Source organism: Tursiops truncatus, chromosome 11 (assembly GCF_011762595.2).
Source record: "Tursiops truncatus isolate mTurTru1 chromosome 11, mTurTru1.mat.Y, whole genome shotgun sequence".
Lineage (NCBI taxonomy): Eukaryota > Metazoa > Chordata > Mammalia > Artiodactyla > Delphinidae > Tursiops > Tursiops truncatus.
Window position 1 is genome coordinate 97,632,297 of NC_047044.1, and position 21,570 is coordinate 97,653,866.

The following is a 21,570-nucleotide window of genomic DNA, read 5'->3' on the forward strand; positions in this document are numbered from 1 at the left end:
AGTCGGCACTGCTGGGTAAGAGGCCAACCTTCTGTATTCCTTCCTTCCTCTATAAAATACAGAAGTCTCAAATAACCTCCAGCTTTCCTGGTTTCTAACCTAAGACAGTTTTCCTGCAGCCCAGGCACTAAATTTAACAGAAAAAGTGAAGCCCTAAAAAGGTTTAAACTGCCCCCTGGAAGTCAGGGGAGAGAGATGAAATTAAAACGCACTAATTCCATGTCCTCCTGGACAGCTCTGCGGAGGAGTTTGGTTGGGTAGGAAATGAATAAAGTTGTTTTTTTTTAATGTTTAAATAATCCTTAGGTTTCCATTTTCCATAGAAAAAGATACTTGCATTGGAGTCAGAAAACATTGAGCTCAGCTCTGCCCCGACTGCCTGTGTGACCATGGGTCAGTCACCTCCTCTTGTCCACATCAGACCCCTCCTTCACGAAGGGGGGCATTTATGACCACTCCCAGCTCTCTCATCTGTCCATCTATGACCCTGGATACTGCTCTACCCAATATGCCGATGCTCATGGGATGGGGTTGAGTGAGACGCTGCATCGTATTTGGTTGGAAACCAACCAAAAAGATTACCGGTATATCCACCATATTCTTACAAGACATATTCAGATTACTTTCTCTATATTTAAGTGATGTCTTAAGTGTAATTTATTTAAAGAGATTCTGCTGTGAATCCTTTAGGAAAAGAGCCTTCTAGTTAAGCGTGCTACCCTGAGTCTATTTTTATGTCATATTTCATTTCAATGTTGGTTTCAGAGAACAAAACTGCAGTCAACTGGGGACCCCCTGTCTTTTGAGGTGCAGGTGGCTGGTCACCCCAGGTTGCTGGTCAGTGTCGCTGAGGCCCCCTAGGCTGCCTGGCAGAGGGGAGAACGGGGCTCTGCTGAGAGTGTCTGGCCTGCTAAACCCTTTCCCTTGCAGCCTCACGACAACTAAGTGGGGCAAGTGGAATCTGCTTCCTTATTTTGCAGATGGCAAAGCAGAAGCTTGGAGAGGTTTAAACGAGGTGCAGCTAACAGACAGTGATTCAGACCCAAGTTCTCTGACCCCAAAAGCAAGGCAGCTCTGAATCCAGGATGGGGAAGGCAGTGTCGCATGGGACACTGTGGTGGCTGTGGGAATGAGCTGAGGGTGCATACAGCATTCTGGCCGGACTCAGGACCCCCAGTGCAGCCGTGGTCCTTCAGTCACAGTGGAAGCAAACAGAGACCCACAGGAGTCAGGAGAGCAGCGTCTTCCGACTCCGGGGTCTCCTGCCCTCTGCCTGAAAGGAAGAAAGGGCAGCTGGAAAACAGCCCAGGAATGTCAGCGGGTACCCCACCGGCAAAGGGGAAAGGGTGCAGTGGGACGTGAAAGAGGGATGCTGAGGGCGAGGACGGGGGAAGTGGGAGTTTGAAAGCCGCTAGAACAATGGATGAAAACTCTGAGCCGGGTCCAGCTTCTGGGTTCTGTCCCGAGGATTAACTGTGAGCGCCTGCATTTGTCCCAAGGAGGAGGACGTGAAGAAGTGTGTGAGGAAGGCTGTAGGAGAGTGACCCGCCGAGGTTGCTAAAACGTGAGGGGAGGAGAAGAGTGATGGAGTGAGGAAAGGTCCTCTAGAGAGATGCGGACGCAGCTCCGTGCCCTCAGAGCCCCAGAAAGAAAAGAGCATATGATGCTCGCTGGGCTTCCATCAAAAAGACAAGCTGGCACGTAAATGAAAGCCTATGGGGGACTTCCCTGGGAGTCCAGTGGTTAAGACTTCGCGTTTCCAATGCAGGGGGCCCAGGTTCAATCCCTGGTCAGGGAACTAAGATCCCACATGTCGCACGGCGCGGCCAAGAAAACAACTAACCAACAACAAACAAACAAAAAACAGCCTATGTACCCATTTAGGAACCACGAATTCATTCTCTCTTCTTACTTAGTACCAACCAGACCCTCACTGCGTTCTGTTCATTACATCTCCCCTGAGGGCGATGGACCACAAGGAAGCCGGGTGCCCTTGAACCTGCCCTCTGCGCCTCAACTGTCTGATCTGCCAAAGAGGAAAACAATGCCTAGCCTTCCCACTGCATTTGGTTGTTGAAGGATAACAGCATTGATAATAATACCAACCTCTGGCTCGTGCTCACATACGGCTGCCTATCACACTGTGGACATAGTGTCACATGGTGTCACAGATTACATAACATTGTACCTAAAACTACCTCATCTAACCCTCAAAACAGCCTGTGAGACTGGCCCCGTTGTGCCCCCATTTTACAGAGAGGGAAACTGAGGCACAGAAGGTTTCAGAACTTGGTCTACATCACCCAGCAGGTGAGTGGCAGAGGTGGGATTTGAACCCAGACGATCTGGCTCCAGAGTCCAGGCTCCCCACCTCTGTTACACGACACGACGTCTGAAAGGACTGAACGTGTTCGAGATGCTTTTTTAAATGAATGGCGCCATTCTCGTTCCTGTTAGGACCACCCCCACGGGAGAGGATGGATTCCCCGGTGGAGGCGGTACCACAGCCTCAGATCCACAACGTCACCGGACAGTGCCAGCCCCCGGAAGAGAAGAAGGCGTGGGTCCCGGCCCCTCCTGGCCACGGGACCGTCTTCCTTTTTTTTTTTTCTTTTTTTCCAAAGCACAATGTCTCTGCTGCCAAGAGCGGGTTTGTCTGTCTCCTGGAAACCGCGGTTGTCAAGTCCTCGAAGCAAGAGCAAGCGTGTCAAAAATAGCAGGGCCGCAGACGGCGCGGCTGCAGCTCCTTTGACATGCTGGTTTCACTCTCGCCAAAGAGCCGGGGTCTGTCTGCGTTCCCTGCACCTGTGACAGAGGCTGCTTAAGGCTCCGGGATTTTTCTAGGGCCGGGCAAAGAGTGTCCGCCAGGCGCGGGACAGACTAAAGGAAAAGCCCCTCCACGGTAACAAGGGTGAGGTCGGAGGTGTGCTCAAAAAGGAGAAAAAATTGTCCCAGATAAACCATAATGGAAAAGAATATGAAAAAGAATATATATGCATAACTGACTCACTTTGCTGTGCAGCAGAAATGGACACAACATGGTAAAGCAACTCTACTTCAATAAAATCCATTTTAAAGAAATTGTCGTAAACCCCATCAGGGCTAGGCCCCCAATAGGTTAGGTGACAGCCAAGGTGCGACCAGTCTTGAGGGCACTGACTATGGTGTCTGCCTCTTCTTTCTCTCTTGTTCTGGGAACGAGCAGTCACTTGTTTTGGATAACCTTTCCCAAGTGCTCACTGAGAGGTTTCCACTCCTTCTTTAGGGAAGCAAGGGGGTAAGGACCAAAGATAACTAATGAGGACCTGAGGAGTTCAGAGCAAAAGGAAGGGAAAGAAATGACCCTCTCCAACCCCACAAGGACCTCGAGCCCAGAACAGGAAAGCAGTTCATCGGGGAGACACGGTAACACGAGAACTAAGAGCCCATCTGTCCTCATCCCCAGTGGTCTGCATCCAGAGGTTCCCTTTCCCGAAAAGCCCTAGGCTCCAGTCTTATTGTGGTCCAAGAGAGCCGCGCACCCCGGGAAGCCCGGAGTCAAGTGGGATGGAGAGGGAAATCTTTTGGTTTAAAGAATGGATTTCTTTTCCTTCCCTAAGTGACCTTGACAAGCTAGAATTAGACCAAACTTTGCTTCCTGGGGCAATAACGCACAGTCAAAGCCAATCAGAGCCGGCCCGGAGGTCCCAGCCAGATTGTCCCGGGAGGACGGTGTCCTCTGGAAATGTATCTTGGCATTTATGGAGAGATGCCGGGGGACAAAACACTGCCAAAAGCGAGGGCTCAGCCAGGGGAGAGAAGGCATGATAAACAGCAGGACCGGAAGGTGTCATGTGAGGAAAAGCAGGGCAGGGGTCGGGGGTCGTGGTGAAGGAAGGGATTGGCGAGCGGAAGGCAAGTAGGAGCAAGAGAGGAACGACAGGGACTTCCCGGGTGGGCCAGTGGCTAACACTCCGCGCTCCCAACGCAGGGGGCCCGGGTTCGATCCCCGGTCAGTGAACTAGATCCCACATGCTGCAACTAAGACCTGGCTCCGCCAAATAAATAAATAAATATTTTTTAAAAAAAGAGAGAGAGAGCGAGGAATGACATCCGATGAGCGCTCTTGGAGGAGGACGAACTAAGGGAAGACCCTCACCCCTACTTCTTCTGTTTCCTGGAAGCACCACAGCCTGCGGGGCCCCAGCAGCGGCTGGAGGGTGGGGACCCGGCCAGGAGAAAAACACCTTGACTCCTGTGTAATTTCTTAAGGAATTCTGAGTTTCCAGGTACAGAGGTAAGGTGGCGGTTTCTGCCTTTGGTTCAGTACATGCTAACCAGGCTCTGTACGGACCAGGAATGGCTTGGCCTGTCTTCAGAGCCAAAAGAAAGGGGCATGTCAGTCCCACAAAGGTTTCATTGTCAAAATTCAGAACAAAAGAAAACAAACAGTTCTTGGCACTGGAAGGGAGGAGCAGGCAGCAACTGTATGAAAGTTCTAAAGTGTCCCCGTGTGGCAGAGGAAAAAAACTGTCATTCCATCCTGAATACGCAGGCTGGTCCATCTTTAGAGAGGCTTAACCTCTAGATTTATAAAACCAAAGCATCTCCCAGACAAGAGGTGAAACTCTGAGGTTATTAGTCTCACGTCACTTTTTTTTTGAACAATTCAGTGACTTTTTTGGGTTGCCTTATAGAGCTGTACAACTGTCACCACAATCCTCTTTTAGAAAATGTCCCTCACCCTCCAAAAGCCGCCTGACATCCTGATGCAGGTGGGACTCAGCCTACACGACCTCCAGCAACGAGATGCACAAGCTTCCCTCTGGACCGGTTGGTGAATCTTAACCCATCATGCCAAGGAGTGTCCCCCGCACCTTGCACCACTGGCATTTATGTCCTTTGCTTTTCTTCTGCCTTCAGGGGACAAGAGAGACAGCTCTGAGACCCTTCGAGTGAATTAAGGGCAGTCAGAAGGTCGCCCTTGAATGAAGACCTTTTCTAGTCTAATTCCACGCTATGCCTTCCTCCTAAGCCCTCTTTTCTGTAAGCTCCTTAAGGTTGGGGGACCCTGAGGTGAGCATAGTCCTGTGCTACACAAAGTATTTCTCCGAAATGTACTGCTATCAGGTTCCTTCTCTCTCTCTCTCCTTCTCTATTTTGTCCTTGCAGATTCAAGAAATTTTGTCCGAGACATCTTCTAAACCCACAGCAATCTCCCCTTGCTCCAGAAGCTCGGGACTCTGCCCACAGAGGTGAGTACCCTAGGAAAGGATGCTGTACCCAGATGACAGGAAAAAGGGGGTCCTCCAGCTGGAGAACAACCTTCTGAGCAAACACCCTAGGTCACAGCCGTCCTAGAGTCCAACGAGCAACCTCAAGGGAAATGCCCAAGGTGCTCCCAGCCCCTGAGAATGTAAGAGAGAGACAGAGAGAAGGATACACAGAGGAGGAAGAAGAAGTTCAAACAGCAGATGGGGGAAAATCAGAGACGTGAGAACGAAACACAAGGCAGAGGAAGTGACACTGAATAGAAGAAGGAAGGGGAAAGTACAGAGAAAAGGGGGTGATTAGAAGGGGATGAGGGGGTACTTCCCTGGTGGTCCAGTGGGTAAGACTCTATGCTTCCAGGGCAGGAGGCCTGGGTTCAATCCCTGGTCGGGGAACTGGATCCCACACGCGTGCCGCAACGAAGACCCGGCGCAGCCAAAATAAATACAAAAATTATATATACATATATATATGAAGGGGAGGAAGGAGGGAGGTACCAGTGTGGGAACAGAAACATAGGAGAGTAAAGTACATGCAGACAAAAACACACAGAGAGCGAGGTGGCTGCTGAGGAAAGGAAACCAAAGCCTCCCCCTCCCCCAGACACACCCTCTCCCGCCCTCCCTCTGGCCCTTCCCACCCCGTTCTCATTTGGCCTGAAGGATATTCCCCAGCAGGAGAACCTACCTCGGATGCCAAGACGGCCAGCTGTCCCCTTCTCTCCTGGGGCCGATCTGGCAGGAGTCACCTCCCACGTCTCAGCCAAGCTTCACAGATCCAGGAAGACCTCTGGGCGCTCCTGTGGGCCCGAGTCAGGCGTAACGATGACCTGAACCCCTCTGCTGGCAGCTGCGGAATCGCCACCCCAGCTGTCACAGCCACACCGGGCGCAGATTGTCGCGGCGCTCAGGGAGCAAAATCCACGTCAAGAGGCTCAGAGTCAGAGGGGGTCACTTGGCAGAATCCTTCACAGGAACTAGGTCAGGTCACCGCCTCTCAGTTTTTCTTCGACATCTTAAGATGAACCACCTATGAGATTCCTCCCAAGAGCTAGACTGTTCCTTGGGAAGCAGAAGCATCATTTCTCTGTCTCTCTCAGCGCTGGGAGGAGCCTCTCTCTGAGGACGTGAGTGCCCCGCAGTGCTATTATGGACTAAAACTAGTATGACCCTTGGCGAGGCCCAGCTTGACTACCTCGGGAGAAGCTAGTCCCCTCCAAGGCCATTTCAAGAACAGTAATATGGACATTGCTTTCACCGGCAGTTGCTTGGCATTCAAGTTTCTGAAGACTCAGGGGTGGGATGAGGCAGCTTCAGTGACTGGGTGGGGAAGCCAGGAAGAAAGGTCCAGATAGGAAGCTTTGGGGACCCGCTTCCCCTTCATTTTCCGAAGGTCACGCATCCCTGTCCTAGCCCTACCAGCCCCTAAAGCCATATGTGAGAGGCGTCCCCCTTTCAGAAGCTGGGAATACGTAGTCTCCTGTTCTCCCTGGCTGCCCAAATCAGAAGATAGAGAGAACAGTCTGGAAGGTTGCTACGGCAACCAGAGTCCCTGGAGAGCCCAGCTCTCCATAAACCCTTTACTTTCGGGCATGCTCTGACTTGAAAAGGAAATGGTGATGAGGATGACACACACACACATACAGAGACACATGCATACGTGTTCCAACATTACCCTCGCCGGGAGCATCGCTTTTGCCTCTGCGTGGGCCTCCTCTTTCCCCCGAATTGCCAGGAGTAATATTCCAGAAGACATTTGGAAACCTGGCATTCTATGGGCTCAGAGCAAGTGTCTGAATCATGAGCATCTCCTCCTGCATTTCAGGTTTGGAGAAGCCAAGCTCCCAATCAGGATGATGGTGTCTGTCCCCAAAAGGATCCCACTGGATCGCTCCAAAGAGAGCATCCTCCTGGCCAAAAGGTAAGAAGAAAGACCAAGGCCCAGTCTGAGAGGCTAGGGAGGGATTTAAAGAGCTAATGGCCCAGAATGGCCTGTGCATGGGCTCTGGATCCAAGGCAGGAACTCTCAGGGGAGGCCTTGCCTGTGGGGGATGGGGAAACGTGGTAATGAACTAGAAACCATTACGGAAGTTCACACATTTGCATAGCGTCATCCCCAGCCTCCCAGATGAGTTCACGGCCGTTCCCCATGAGGTGGGGGTGGGGGGAAGACATGAATGTTCCCATTGAATGGGTGGGGAGACTGAGGCACAAAGAGGGACTGTGGCACCCAAGTTACCCTGTAAAGTGTGGCAACATCCGGACAGTGTCTCTCAAGAAAACCCTCAAGAGGCTGTCTGTCCCTCATAAGTTTGCTCTTTGAGAAAAGATTTTTTAAAAAATTCTTATCAAGGAGCCGTAAAGCCTAGTTTATAAAATTAAAAACTCATTAACAGTCCTTCCGGTTTCTGAACTGTACCCAGGAGAGCTCAGAACAGTGCATCACAGTTGATCAAGGCAACAAATGAATGACGATGTGATGAGGGGACAGAAACAGGGGTTCACAACGGAAGAAGATGACTTGGTCTAAGTGGCACCTTACCAGTGAGAGCTGTGGGCTGCAGCTCCAGGGCCAGAGCAGGAGAATGTTTGCTTGACTCAGCAGAAACCTCTAACAGTGAGGCTGTCAGCAAAGGAATAATGCTTCTTCCTTACTCTAAACCACCTGTCTCCTTGCCCACGAAATGGAAAGGGAAAAAAAAAGCCCACGCTAGCATCCAATGTGTGCTGCTACCTGTCTGTGGGTTTAGGCTGGAGTCTGCTTTAGAAAGCCTTCAACAGCAATCCTAAGTCAGACTCCCAGGAAGAAGGGTGGAGGACTAGAGAGGGTCGGGGGAAGCGAGGGAGAGAAATCTGCTGTCTGCAGAAGACTCCTCTGCCCCCCTAGACGGTACTGTCTCCGTGGCGCCTCTCTTCTGATGAGCGGTCAAGCCAGGTGCTTGATTACATCCGGCCATTTCTCCCAGCTCTGTGGGTTCCCCTTTGCCAGTTCCTCTGCACAGGAAGAGTATTTGGCTCTGAGAAGGAGCCTTCCTGGAAGCTCGAGAGGGTCAAGGGATCAGAGTGGGGAGAACGAGGTGCAGACCAAAGACTGATGTGTCTACCGTGCCAGCTCGCACCTGGAAGAATCCATTGGCCCCTTTGGTCCAGGACTGACTCTCACATCCTCCAAATGGCCCAGTGTAATTGTAGTTTCTCTAATTCCATCCAAGATTAGAGATGTATAGCATAGTATCAGGCTGGGCAGCTGAAGGCTCTCCCAGGGGTCCTCTTCAGGATGAGCAGCCGGTGTTACAGGGCGCCGGAGGAAAACAAAGGAGGAGTACTGTTTCTGTCCACCCGTTTCTGCCAGTTACCACGTGGCCAGAAGCTAAGACTGGTGCATATGCCCCAAAGCCACAGATGCTAAGGAGAAAAAGGACCCAGGTGTGCCTGGTTTCCATCTCGTCAACGTCGCTCTTCCTAGAGATATTACAAGTCCCAGACATGAAAAATCAGAGTCTTGAGGGACGAAGGTCAGATGGAAATCTCATCCATGTGACAGAAGATGGGCACGAATGGGTGGCACCGTTAGAGTTTGGAAAATGCCACTTAGATGGAGAAACCTTGGATGCTGCAGGGGTCAAGTAACAAGATTGAGAGTCCAGGTGTGTGGTCCTGGCGCCAGCCACTGGGTGTGGGGGGGGGGGGAGTCAGGAAGTCACCTGGAGCTGGGGTGCGAGTAGTGGAGAATGACAAGGAGCCCTAAGGGATTGTTTGTCCAGTGTCCTTCCTTCCGTGCAGGCCCGGCCTGCATCCGTCAAACTTCGGTGAGCATCCTCTTCTCTGCATATGCCCGATGTGGAGTGGGAAAGTAGCTGGGTCTCCGCTCCCGGGTGGCCTCCGAGAATTCAGGCTTGCCAAGTCCGTTGTCGGCTGCCTTCAGGTCCGGGGCAGGCTGCCCACAAGTGACGTGGGTGTACTGGCCTTGTTCTTCCTGCTCGGTCTCCCGGTGGTAGAAGTAGTTGAAGTTGGAGACGATGACGGGCACGGGCAGGGCGATGGTGAGGACCCCGGCGATGGCACACAGCGAGCCCACGATCTTGCCCCCCACCGTCATGGGGTACATGTCCCCGTAACCTACTGTGGTCATGGTGACCACGGCCCACCAGAAGGCATCCGGGATGCTGGGAAAGAGCGAATCGTCATCGTCGGCCTCTGCGAAGTAGACGGCGCTGGAGAAGAGGATGACTCCGATGAACAGGAAGAAGATGAGCAGACCCAGCTCCCGCATGGACGCCTGCAGGGTCTTGCCCAGGATCTGCAGCCCCTTGGAGTGGCGGGACAGCTTGAAGATGCGGAACACCCGGACCAGGCGGATCACTCGGAGGATGGCCAGGGACATGGCCTGCTGCCCGTTCTGGCCGCCGCCTCCACTGGCGGACTGCTGTCCCTGCTGCTGCACCAGCTCGGTGCCCAGGGTGATGAAGTAGGGGAAGATGGCCACCAAGTCGATGATGTTCATGATGTTGCGGAAGAAGGCTGGCTTGCTGGGGCAGGCGGAGAAGCGCACCAGCAGCTCGAAGGTGAACCAGACAATGCACAGCGTCTCCACCAGAAAAAAGGGGTCGGTGAAGAAGGAGCCCCCAAGGGTACTTAGTGGGGAGGAGCCCCCTGCCACCATTCCCCCCGCGGTGATGCCAGGGTGAAACGTATAGGAATCGTCTTCATCCTCCTCTTCCTCCTGGCTGCCCCTGGACACCGGGGAGACACCACCACCGTTGCTTCCACCTCGACCATCTGCGCGGAACTGCGGCAGCGTCTCCAGACAAAAGATGACGATGGAGATGAGGATGACCAGCACCGAGACGATGGCGATGCCCCGGGCGGGCCCCGAGCTCTCCGGGTACTCGAAGAGCAGCCACACCTGGCGCTGGAAGGGCTGGGAGGGCAGTGGCTTCTCGTCCACGCCACCCTCGGGCAGGCAGCCCTCGTCCTCGCGGAAGGCAGCCAGGGCCTCGTCCCCGAGCTGGTAGAAGCGGATCTCCTCCAGGAAGATGTCCAGCGGCACGTTGACCGGCCTCCGCAGCCGGCCCCCCGACTGGTAGTAGTAGAGGATGGCGTCGAAGCTGGGCCGGTTGCGGTCGAAGAAGTACTCGTTCCTCAGCGGGTCGAAGAAGCGGACGCGGCGGCCGGGGTCCCCCAGGAGCGTGTCGGGGAACAGCGACAGGGTGCGCAGCTGCGTCTCGAAGCGCAGCCCGGAGATGTTGATGACCAGCCGCTCGCTACTACAGCAGCCGCCGCCGCCGCCGCCGGCCTCCGGGAAGTCTCCGGGATCCTGTTGCTCCCCCTCCGGCCCACGGGCCTCCCCCGGCGCCGCCAACGTAAGGGATTTCTCCGATCGCATGTCCCCTCCGCGGTGCGCTCCCCGCCACTAGGACGGCGCCCACGACACGACCTCCCGGGCGCGGCGCCGCCTCCCAGCTCTCGGCGGCGCCTTCTTTTCGGGGTGGGGCTCGCGGTACGACCGACGTCGGGTCCCTAAGCCCCGAAGCCCTGGTCTTCACCGGGCTAGGTCTGGGGAGGTGACCTGGGCGCGGAGGGTTCGGCTCCGCGCCCCCAGTTATCCGCGCCCGATGCTAGATACAGCTTGTGGTACCTGGAACCGCAGCCTGGCGCGTGAGCAGCTGGACGCCAGGAAAGAAGCGTGGCTTCGCGCCCCCGCCCTCCCCAGACTGGGCTCCGGGACGCGGGGGTCCGCCCTCCAGACCGGTCAGCACGTCCCAGCTCCCGCGGCGCTCCTCCAGCAGCTCCAGACCCCCGGCCGCCGCTGGGACCCGAGCGCCAGATGCGCCTCCCTCCGGCTCGGCCAAGACGCCTGGCGGGGCTCGGCCTCCGCCCTACGGCCACCGCGGGCTCCACTGGCCAAGGTCGCCGTTCCCGCCGCCGCGGCCGCCACCGCCTCCCTCCGAGCCGCGCCGCTGGCCTGCGAGAGGGCCCTGGGGCCGCCCCGGCGCCGGGGCGCGCGGACCCACCTCCCCAGCCCTTGTGCCTTCGCTGCAGCCGCGGCAGCTGCAGCGGCTCGGCTCTCCGCTCTGCCCTTCCTTCCCAACACACTCTCTCCAAGTGACGTGGCAGGCCCCGCCTGCTGCCCCCTCCCACCCCACTCGCGCATCACACCCCTTGCCCGGCCAGGGGCCGCGCGAGCCAGGGCGCGGCGAGCGGACGCACCCTCACCTCTCCAGTAATCTTTCCCGCGCTCTCCTGGCACGCCTCTCCCTCCCGCACGTCCACATCCACGGCCCTCTAAACAGGCGCAGGTACCCTAATGCCACACCCCCCGCCCCGGCAAGTCGCTCTTCTCTTTTCGGTTTAGGGAGCTGACCTGCGCAGTGCATCTCATCAATAAGAAAACACCCCTCCCCGCCCCCCCCCCCGCGCCCCATGGCACAGAGTTCTGTGCCTCCACTCACCCAGAAATTTAATGAAAGAAATCAAATTATATTTTTGTCCTTCTGTATTTACGAAGACCTATTTGCCAGCTTCTCCAATCTCTACTTAAAAAAAAAAAAAAAATTGAGGAAGCATGTTTTGATGTCTTGAGAGCTTCCAATTTAAATTGTACTCCAATGTCAGTCCCCAGAGAATCCCATACCTCCCTTTGCAAACCCGGGAGGGCGAGACCGCCATTCTCCCAGGATTGCAAAGTGATAGCAGGGAAAAGGGTAGGAAGTCGCTGGTTGCCTTTTCCAACAGAAGTTTTCTAAGGGAGTCCTGGGAGTTTGGGCAGCAGCCCCAGTGAAGAAAGAACCAGAAGATGGTGGCATCTCAGAGGTAGCATAGCCCAGGGAAGTGCATCCTGGAATTCATAATCTCCCAGCCTCCCTGGGAAGGAATCCGGAGTGAACGAGAAAAGGGGGAAGAGGGGAGTGGAAAGGGCATGTTGATTAAACTAACAGCTGCACTTCCTGAGCACTTAATAGGTACCGGCCACCTTCCAGGTGCTTCACCTGCACCACCTCACTCCCTCTTCACAATCCTACGGGAAAGACGGCCTCTGCTCCTCAGTACTGTTACAGCGAAGACCCACCTGGCAGGATTTGGGTAGGGACCCAAGTTTGCTGTAGAGACTCTTCCCCTAACTCTCCAGGAGGGAGAAGGTAAGAATGGTTTTCCATCCATTTCTACCAGAGGCCCTATCGTCTTCCATCGCTGGATCACACAGGTTGGGGTCTGCTGGGGGAGTTTTGGTCTGATCTTTTCACACTGCCACTGCCAGGTAGGGTTGACGTTTGCTTCTCTGTGCTTCATTTTCCCCCTTTTGGGGTGGCTGTGGACAAAATAGGTTGCTGACGATCAGAAGGTGTTCGTGTGTAGCTTCTTGTGCTCTTAGATCATTGGTGAGAGCTCATGGACAATACCGATGGAAATGATACATAAAGGTTCTCTCAAACGACAAGATTCCTGTGAGAGTTCTTTGTATTGCATGGAGTGTTTTAAAACCACAGTGATTCACTCCCAGCGCGGTGGGGGCGGGGGGGGGGGGCGGGGAGATGGGGAGGAGGGAACTAAGTGTCCTGGATGTTTAGGGCAGAGGTCAAGTGGTGAGTGGGTAGGAGACAGGCTGCCACATCACCGCTTCACTCTCCAGTCTGGTCCCTCACCAGACCTGCAGGGCAATCGTTCTTCCGCTTCTTTTCTTTGCTTATCCTGTCCATTTCCACTCCCTCCTCTCAGCTTGCATGTTTCAGTGAATGGCGAGAGAGCAAGTGTACCCAGTCACTCGGTCAATATTTTTCCTATTCACAGGCTCTGTAATTAATCAATTTAAACTTTGCACTATTAAGTTGCTCCGTTAAAAAAAAAAAGAAATATTTTAAGGAAAGAAAGGGAACCTAAAAAACCTATAGGTTTTTAAAGAACCTATTTCTTAAAAAAAGAAATATTTTAAGGAAAGAAAGGGAACCTACACATACGCTGTGCTATATGATATAAGTATATCATATATTATATGATATACTTATATCATATAACATAAGTATTATATAACATAGAAGATACTCTTTTTTACCCATGTCCAATTATCTGTAATTCTTTTCCGGGTGGTAAATTGACTCACTCATGATCCCTTTTGTCGTCTTTGGTGGTCAGTTTTTACAGTGAAATATTCATTCGCATGTTTGTTTTCATCATTGCCATTTTTATCCACGAGGTTATCAACTAGGTCAGTAACTCTTCCAAACAAATCTTGGAGAAACGTGGGAAGGAACCTGCATTCTGCCAGGAGGGTGCACAGTCTAACGTGGTGGAAGGAATAGCCCTTTGAATACCACTTGGGTTAAGGCTGCCAAGCTACAGGCAGAGCTGATGCTCCGTGGTTACTTTGACATGCACCCCACAAGGCTCTGCCCCAAGACAGGTTTCACTGTGCACGAGGAGTTTCCCCTGGAGGGAAAACCCATTAGCAAGTTCATGAATCAGAGTTCTGTTTTTAGTTCTTTTGTGAAAGAGACTCGTTTCTTAGCTTTAGAAAAGCCCTTTTTGCTAGATCTTTCCTCTCAAGCAAATATTAAGGGTGAGTAAGATCACACCTTTGGAAGTGCCAGTTCCTGTGTGAAGGAAGAATAACCCCATCCACAGACGGCAACGCCACCTCCAGTGACCGGCGAACGCTTCCCCGGAGTTCACTGAGCCCCAATTTCATGAAACCGTAGGCTTTTCTAATTGTTTCTAAATCCACACATTTTCGCTAATGGTAGGAACCATTCATTTATTTAACAAGCTTTCATTGAGAAGCTCCTGGGTGCCCACCATGTGCCAGGTGCTGGGGATTTAGAAGTGATCTGGACAATCCACCTGCTCTTATGAGCTTACATTTTCGTGCAATAAGTACATGACGTTCTAGATAGAAAATGTTAACAGTAAACAATAAAGAAGATATTTACATATTGTAGTAAATGCTCTGATGAAAATAAATGGGATGCTGAGTCAGAAATGAACCTGGGGATTCTGCTCTGAAGAGGGTGGTTGGGAAATTTCCCTCTGAAGGGGTAATATTTCAACTGAGAAGTCCAAGATGAGAATAAGCCAGACTTGCTAGAAGCAGGGAAGAGCATTCGGGGCAGACAAGTTCAAAAGCTCTGAGCTAGACAGGTCATGGATGTTCAAGATGATAACAAAAGCCATGTGCTGGGAGGAGAATGGGCAGCAGGGAGAGATGTACAAGATGAGGCTGAAGGAGGAGCGAGGGGTAGGTCTTACAGGGGGTGGTGCTCAGGTGTTATCTTAGGATGTTGGTTGTGAAGCCAATGACGGTTCTCAAGAGGAGAAGAGACATGACATGATTTACATAGAGGCTGTGGGGGAATGAATTACAAAGCCACAAAAGAAACAATTGGGGGACCAGGAAATTGCAGTGATTTGGGGAAAAGATGATGGTGACTTGGACTAGAGAAAAGGTAGGGTGTATAGAGATACAGAGGGAGGGGGTGGGGTTGGGGAGATGTTTAGGAGATAGAATTAGCAGGAACTAGTGACGGATAGGACATGAGAAGTAAACAGTGGATGCCAGGTTTGGGATTTGAGCAACCAGGTGTGTTGGTGGTACCATTTATTGAGAAGGGGAAGATGAGAGACTAAACAGCTTGGGATCAATCAAGACCCATATCGTTTTTAGACGTGTTCACTTGGAGAGGCAAATGACGCATGTGGACGAAGACGTCAAGGAGGCGCTTGTTTATCCACGTCTAGAATATGGTAGAGAAATGTATGATTTACGAATATAAAATATTTAGAAGTATTTAAACCCCTGGCATTAACGTCTCCTAGAGAAACAGAATATGAACGATGAAGAGACACGTAATCAGGACCAAGTCCTTCACAGCAGTCTACAAGTTACCATTCAAGTTCAGGAAGAAGAGGAACCAGCAAAGAAGACCAAGGGGTTTTCAGTGGAAAGGAAAGGAAACCAAGAGAAAGGATTGCCCTGGAAACCAACAACTGGGACCAGACCCCAGGGGTCCCATCCTCCCACACCCATGCAGACCTTCCAGCTGAAAACATATCTACATCAAATTAGGAGCACATGGTGGGAATAAAATGGTACCAATAGGGAGGAACCACCTAAAAATGGACGTATGTGCCAAGATGAGCAGATAAAATGTGGCAGATAATTTGACAACCGTTTACATTTTTATCTTTGCCTTAACATGTACTTGCCCCAGGTATATAAATGATCATTCTCCTCGATTTCACAGGTTTTTTTGACGCCATTTTCTACTTTGCTCTGTGTGTGCGTGTGTGTGCTTATCATCACCCCAGGAATAAGATCCTTGAAGTTTTCCTTTGGGGAGACTTAGCCTTGTTTCCCTGAGTAATCTCTGCGAATAGTCCTTCTCACTGCCCTGTCTCTCACAGACACCTGTGGAAGGAAGGAATGGTAAGTGGTCAGCTTCCTCAGTTCCTACCTGTGCACAAGTATGTATGGATACACACATCCTCCCTAAGAAGAATCACTCCCCTCTCTAGGTTTCCACTGCAGATGGTTTGGGAAAGGGATGATGAGTCAGACCATGTGTCTCATGACCATTTCCCTCCCTCTGGGCTTTCCTTGGGACTCAAGTGACAAGGGGAAGGACAAATGTAAACACGTATCTTGTAGATAAGCATCAGTTATAATTAGCTGCTTAGCCAGTTTTTGATGATGATGATGATTGTGATGGTGATGAACTCAGCTACAAAGTGTGATGGAGATAATGATGCTCCAGGATCCACTAGAGGAAAATCTAACAGATTTCAGTTGAGTGAAGCTGTATATTGGGAAAAGAATGCATTAGACATCTGTGTCTTGCAAATCATCAGCCCTAGGAAATGACTAACCATGCCAAAACATAAATCTATAAAGAACGTTTGGGACTTCTCTGGTGGTCCAGTGGTAAAAAAATTCACCTTCCAATGCAGGGGACCGGGGTTTGATCCCCGGTTGGGGAGCTAAGATCCCACATGCCACGGGGCAACTAAGCCCGTGTGCCACAACTACTGAGCTCATGAGCCTCAAGGAGAGAGCCCGCATGCTGCAAACTACAGAGCCCACCTGCCCTGGAGCCCACACACCACAACTAGAGAGAGAAAACCCGCACACCACAACTAGAGAGAAGCCCGCGAGCTGCAACGGAAGATCCCACATGTCGCAGCTAAGACCCGACGCAGCCAAAAAAAAAGAAGAAGAAAGAATGTTTTACCAGTCAAGGAGGATCCAAGAGCACATGTTAGTATTACAGGTTTGCAGCTGCTTCTTCATCCCATTCCCCTACTGTGGCATCATTAATGCTATTTTCCAAATGTCTCCAGCTCTCTCCCTTTCAGGAAGGTGGGGAACGTACACTCTAGCTCAATTGTGGGTGGACCAGTCCAGTAGTTCTAACCCATGAGTTATAAGCAGAAGTGATGTGTGTCATTTCTGGACCCAAATATTTAATTAAAGCCTCTAGAGCTTTCTTTGTCCCAGCCACAATGGCCAGAATCACCCATGATGGAGGCTGCCCTGGCAGAGTGAGGTGGGTTCCAGAGTGAGGTGACGTGGGACAGGACCCCCAGACAAAGCAACAGGAACGTAGCATGAGTAAGAAAAAAATCTTCTGTCGTTCTAATTCTCTGATATTTGGGGATGGATTTGTTACCGTGGCATAATCTAGTCTATCCAAACTGATCCACAATGATACCCAGAATCGAGAAGGTACTGTAACCAAAAGCTAAAATTTGTGTCATTGGTTCAGGGGCCAGATAATGGGCAGTGAAGACACTTTATTGGAGGCTGTTATGGACTATCTATGTCCTGAGTGGCAAAATATTTGAAAAATTGTTGCCTGTGATAACTTAGAAGGCAGATAGCGTACCTAAAGACTGACACATCTATGAAGAGGTTAGAAAACAGACTGTTAGTATCACAGGGTGGCTACCATTGGCAAGCAGAGCTGAAATGGACAAGAGAGAGTCCAGAAAGGTGGGGATCTTCAGGGCTGGCAGAGGCAACAGCTGCTATTCCCAATCAGATGTAAACAAAAATTGAAAGACCTCTGAGGCAGAAGGGCTGATTAGGACTCAGCCTTGCTTCGTGGAACAACTCTATCGTAGAGCAGTCATGCCCGTTGTTAATACCTCTGAAGGAAATAAGGTGTTTTACAAAACCCTAATTAAAGTTGTGACTCCCAAAAACATTATTATTTGAATTAAACAAAGTGGCTTGTGGGGAGGGGAAGAAACTAGAGATGTGTAACCTCCCACAGAAAACTAATCGGCTCAAATTATCCACTGTTAGGTTGATCTCAAGAAGAACCATGGGTGTGGTTATTGACTAGGGGTACAGAGAGCTGCCTGGACAGATAGAAGAAAGTCTAAGATGATTTACATCGGTCATACCGCCAAAGGAACCATGACCTGGACTAAACCATTCAGGACTGTTCAAGACTTGAAACAACTTAGGCCCCTAAATTTTGTGTGTGTGTGTGTGTGCGGTACACGGGCCTCTCACTGCTGTGACCTCTCCCGTTGCGGAGCACAGGCTCCAGACGCGCAGACCCAGCGGCCATGGCTCATGGGCCCAGCCACTCGGCGGCATGTGGGATCTTCCCGGACCGGGGCACGAACCCGTGTCCCCTGCATCGGCAGGCGGACTCTCAACCACTGCGCCACCAGGGAAGCCCAGGCCCCTAAATTTTTATGGTCAGGAAGCAGACAGAGAAACCTGCTCAGTCCCCAAGAAACATATCACCTGCAACGCCCATCTCAGACAGGACCAAGGAAGATGACAGAGAAAACGGGTGTTCCAGAAGGAGAAGCCAGGGGATAGAGAACAGTGAGCTGGGAATCCCTCCCAAGCAGCCACATGAGGTCCTAATTCTGCTAAGTGGAGTTTCAGAACCACAGCAGTCCAGTGATGGCCGCACTGCTCCCATCTCTCCCCCTTCTGAACGGGAATATTTATTAAGGTTATCTTATTCCAAATCAACCCTTGTCCATTGCGTTGTGAGAGAGGGAAAGGTAACATGTCTTTGGTTCTCTGAGTTTCTGAACTAGGAGGTCCACGTCTGTAACTGATGTGGAGACCAGAACATGTCCCTCTGAACACAAAGACCTGCTACCCGCTGCTGGAGGTCCTAGACTTTGAGCTTGGTACCTGGAATGGATAGGACTTTCGTGTTGTCTCCCTTAGAGAGTGAGTAAGTGTATTTTGCCTGTGAGGGTCAAACATTTCACGATCAGGAGGGCAGACGATAGTAGGCATTGTTGCTATTTACCAAATATTTCCATCTCTCTACCTTCTGAGCACGTGGTGGGTTTGTGTCCTTCCTGGTCCACGTACAGCGGGCCAGGGTCATGTGACTAGCTCCAGCTGATGCGTTGTGACACATGTCATATCTGGCCTGCAGCACTGAGTTTCCCAAACTCTTTTCCTCTGCCATAACGATCCACAGCCCTTGAGAGAGTGGCCGCTTCATCAACCTAGGGCCGCCAAGAATGCCAGTGAAGAATGTGTAGCCTGAGAAGTAAATAATCCTTCAATAGAACCCACTGAGAGGTCTGGGATGTTTGTTACTACAGCTTAACCTAGCCTCTCCTGACTGATACACCTACTTGTTTTCCTGCTTGGAGATACATACAACAGAGGTCATTAATGTTCTATTTTCTATGGCCACAAGAAAAACATTGAACATAAATCATGAAATTCATTTCAAAAGCTTAATTTTGGTCAACTCTTTTGTTTTTATTGTTGGTTACTTCTCCCCCCCACCATATCACGCTGCAGAAGGTATGCTCAGAAAAGATAGAGAAAATATTTTCTGGCCTCTTCCACCACTGGAGTGAAGTACAAGTTCACGAAGAGATTGATCTGGAAACTCTGACACAGTTGAAGAAATTGTATCTCTTGTTGATTCTGCTCACTGCGGACTCCGTGAAGTAAAGAAGTTCTCTTAGGTCTGACGACAAATGAAAGGACTTTATGGTTATAAGAAAAATAAAGCTCAGGATACAGTTTGTGATGTAAGCTTAAGGCAAAGGAAGTTCAACTGCTTTGCATCAAAACAGAAGTAAAATGGTTTTCCGTATCCCCCCAGGGTCAGGAATTGCAGGAACCTAAACAGGAAGAAATTGCGAATTCCCTGGCGGTCCAGTGGTTAGGACTCGGCCCTTTCACTGCCGAGGGCACAGATTCGATCCCTGGTGGGGGAACTAAGATTCCACAAGCTACTTGGGGATCTAAGATTCCACAAGTCGCGTGGCATGGCCAAAAATTTTTAAAGAAAGAAAGAAAGGAACACAACATTGTAAAGCAATTGTACTCCAATAAAGATGTTTTTTAAAAAGGAAGAAATGAAGAAAGGAGAGAAAGGAGAGAAAGGAAGAAAGGAAGAAAGGAAGAAAGGAAGAAAGTAAGAAAGGAAGAAAGAAAGAAAGAAAGAAAGAAAGAAAGAAAGAAAGAAAGAAAGAAAGAAAGAAAGAAAGAAAGAAAGGGAGAGAGAAGGAGGGAGGAAAGGAGGGAAGAAAAAGAAGAAGAAAAAGAAAAGAAAAAAATAAAAAGGAAGAAATTAGAGAAGGTTGTCTGTTGAGTAGGACAGGTCCCCAAAACAAGTGGGAAGGCAAGGTCTCAAAGGCCTTGTGAGGTAGCCTGTCGGATGCAGGAAATGGAGCTGGCATGTCTAATGTGCACTTTTAGGCTGCTTTCTCTTCTGGGCTTGGCTTCCCGTTCCAGTCTTGGAGAATGAAGGGGCTGCTTTGGAAGAAAAGATGGGGGACGTTAGGGAGGAGTCTACAGAAAGAGGAGACCCCACTAGCATCCCCCGCTCCCCTCTCCCGTTTGGATGCAAATAGACAGACGGGAGCAGTAGGGTGAGGCTGGGGCAGCCTTGTGCCTGGTCCTTTCCAAAGCGTTTATGCTTCCCTGCCCCCAAGCACACCGCAAACAGAGAGCCACTGTCCCTTGCCCAGTGAGTCTAAGCTGGATGCAGCGGGGCCTCCAGGATGCTGCTTCCCTTCCTTAGGAGCTAAGAGTGTGATTTTCATGTTCTGGTTCTTCTGCTTTCCCGATGGAATGAAATAGCTGGGGCTAAATAATGCAACATTCCCAGTCCACCGATGGTAGCTTCTCTCTTTTTTTAACTACAGCCTCTACTTCGTTCTGAAGAACAAATTATGTTTTATGGCCTTTTATAAAATATTCATCCTTCATACCAGTGCTCTCGGTGGCTCAGGAAGCCTGGAAATGGCCTGGGGTGAGGAGGACCTCATTTCCCCCAAGACACAATTCCCAGAGGCAGGCGGGCTCCGACCACAGGGGCCACTATGCTGGCCGCCAGGTTGGGAGCAAGGATTCCAGCATCCCGCTCCACAGAGCTGGACTTTCAGGACACCTGGAAGTTGGGGGCCTCGGGGGCTGGAGGGGAGGAGGGTGAAAGGGAATCGTGCTGCTCTTCCTGGTGTCCCCACGCTTCGTGCCTGCCTTCTGAAGATGCTGGAGGTTCACCAATCATCACACGATTCCTTCTCCTCCGCACCCTCTTTTCTGAAATGCATGTGTTGCTGCCCCCCAGGCCCGGGTCCAGGACAGCAGCAAGGAGGCCAGAGTCCAGAGGAAGGGAGGCGGCAGTGTCCGGAGGGTGTGGTCGGGGTGCAGGGGGGAAGAGGGAGAGGTGACAGCTGTTTTCTCTCCATGTACGTTTCCCATCCAAGTGACCAAGGGACACGGGTTCATAATAACATGAATAACGCCCTCAGTTGATCGTGGTGCTTTACAGCGTGCAAAGGAATGTCACATCCAGAGCCTTGAGCACTGAAGTTGGAGTTGGGGAGCCTGACTTCCAGGCCTGGGGTGTCCAGTGATCAACCCACATGACTGCACTTCCCTGGGCCTCGGTTTCCTCACTTGCACAGTGAGGGGTTTATACAAGAGGACTCTGGGGTCTAAGGTAAATTATAATCCTGGTTCTGCAACGCTCAGACTCTGGATGTGTGCCCCTAACCCTAGGTTGGTACCATTTCAGAGGGTCTCCAGGCATCTGCCACTGTAGGTAGAAAGAACCCCATTTTCTCCAAAAGCAACAGCATGAGCGACTCCCGAGTAGAGCGGTTTTCCAACGCTGGTCTCACACGGCTACCCCAGGTGTCACCCACCAGACCTTTCCCACGGCAGAGCGAGGAGTGGGTTCTAGGCACCCCTTCCCGCCGGCCCAAGACCTGATTCTTGGAGGTGATGCCCAGGAGGACGTGTGTCGCCGGCCACAGAGGCAGCAAGAGGATACACACACCCTCACCACCCAGATGCCACTTGCCCCCGTCTTCGCACGCA

General features: G+C 51.3%; 1 protein-coding gene across 1 annotated transcript in view; it reads right to left on the reverse strand.

Moving 5' to 3' along the window:
* Positions 1–11,279, reverse strand: part of KCNA6 (potassium voltage-gated channel subfamily A member 6) — a 33,163-nt gene extending 21,884 nt beyond the window's left edge. Inside the window, exon 1 of the mRNA XM_073789131.1 lies at positions 5,938–11,279. Coding sequence (XP_073645232.1) covers positions 9,049–10,635 — 1,587 coding nt within the window. The 5' untranslated portion in view covers positions 10,636–11,279 and the 3' untranslated portion in view covers positions 5,938–9,048. The remainder of the gene's footprint in view (positions 1–5,937) is intronic.
* Between the last annotated feature and the right edge of the window lie 10,291 nt (positions 11,280–21,570).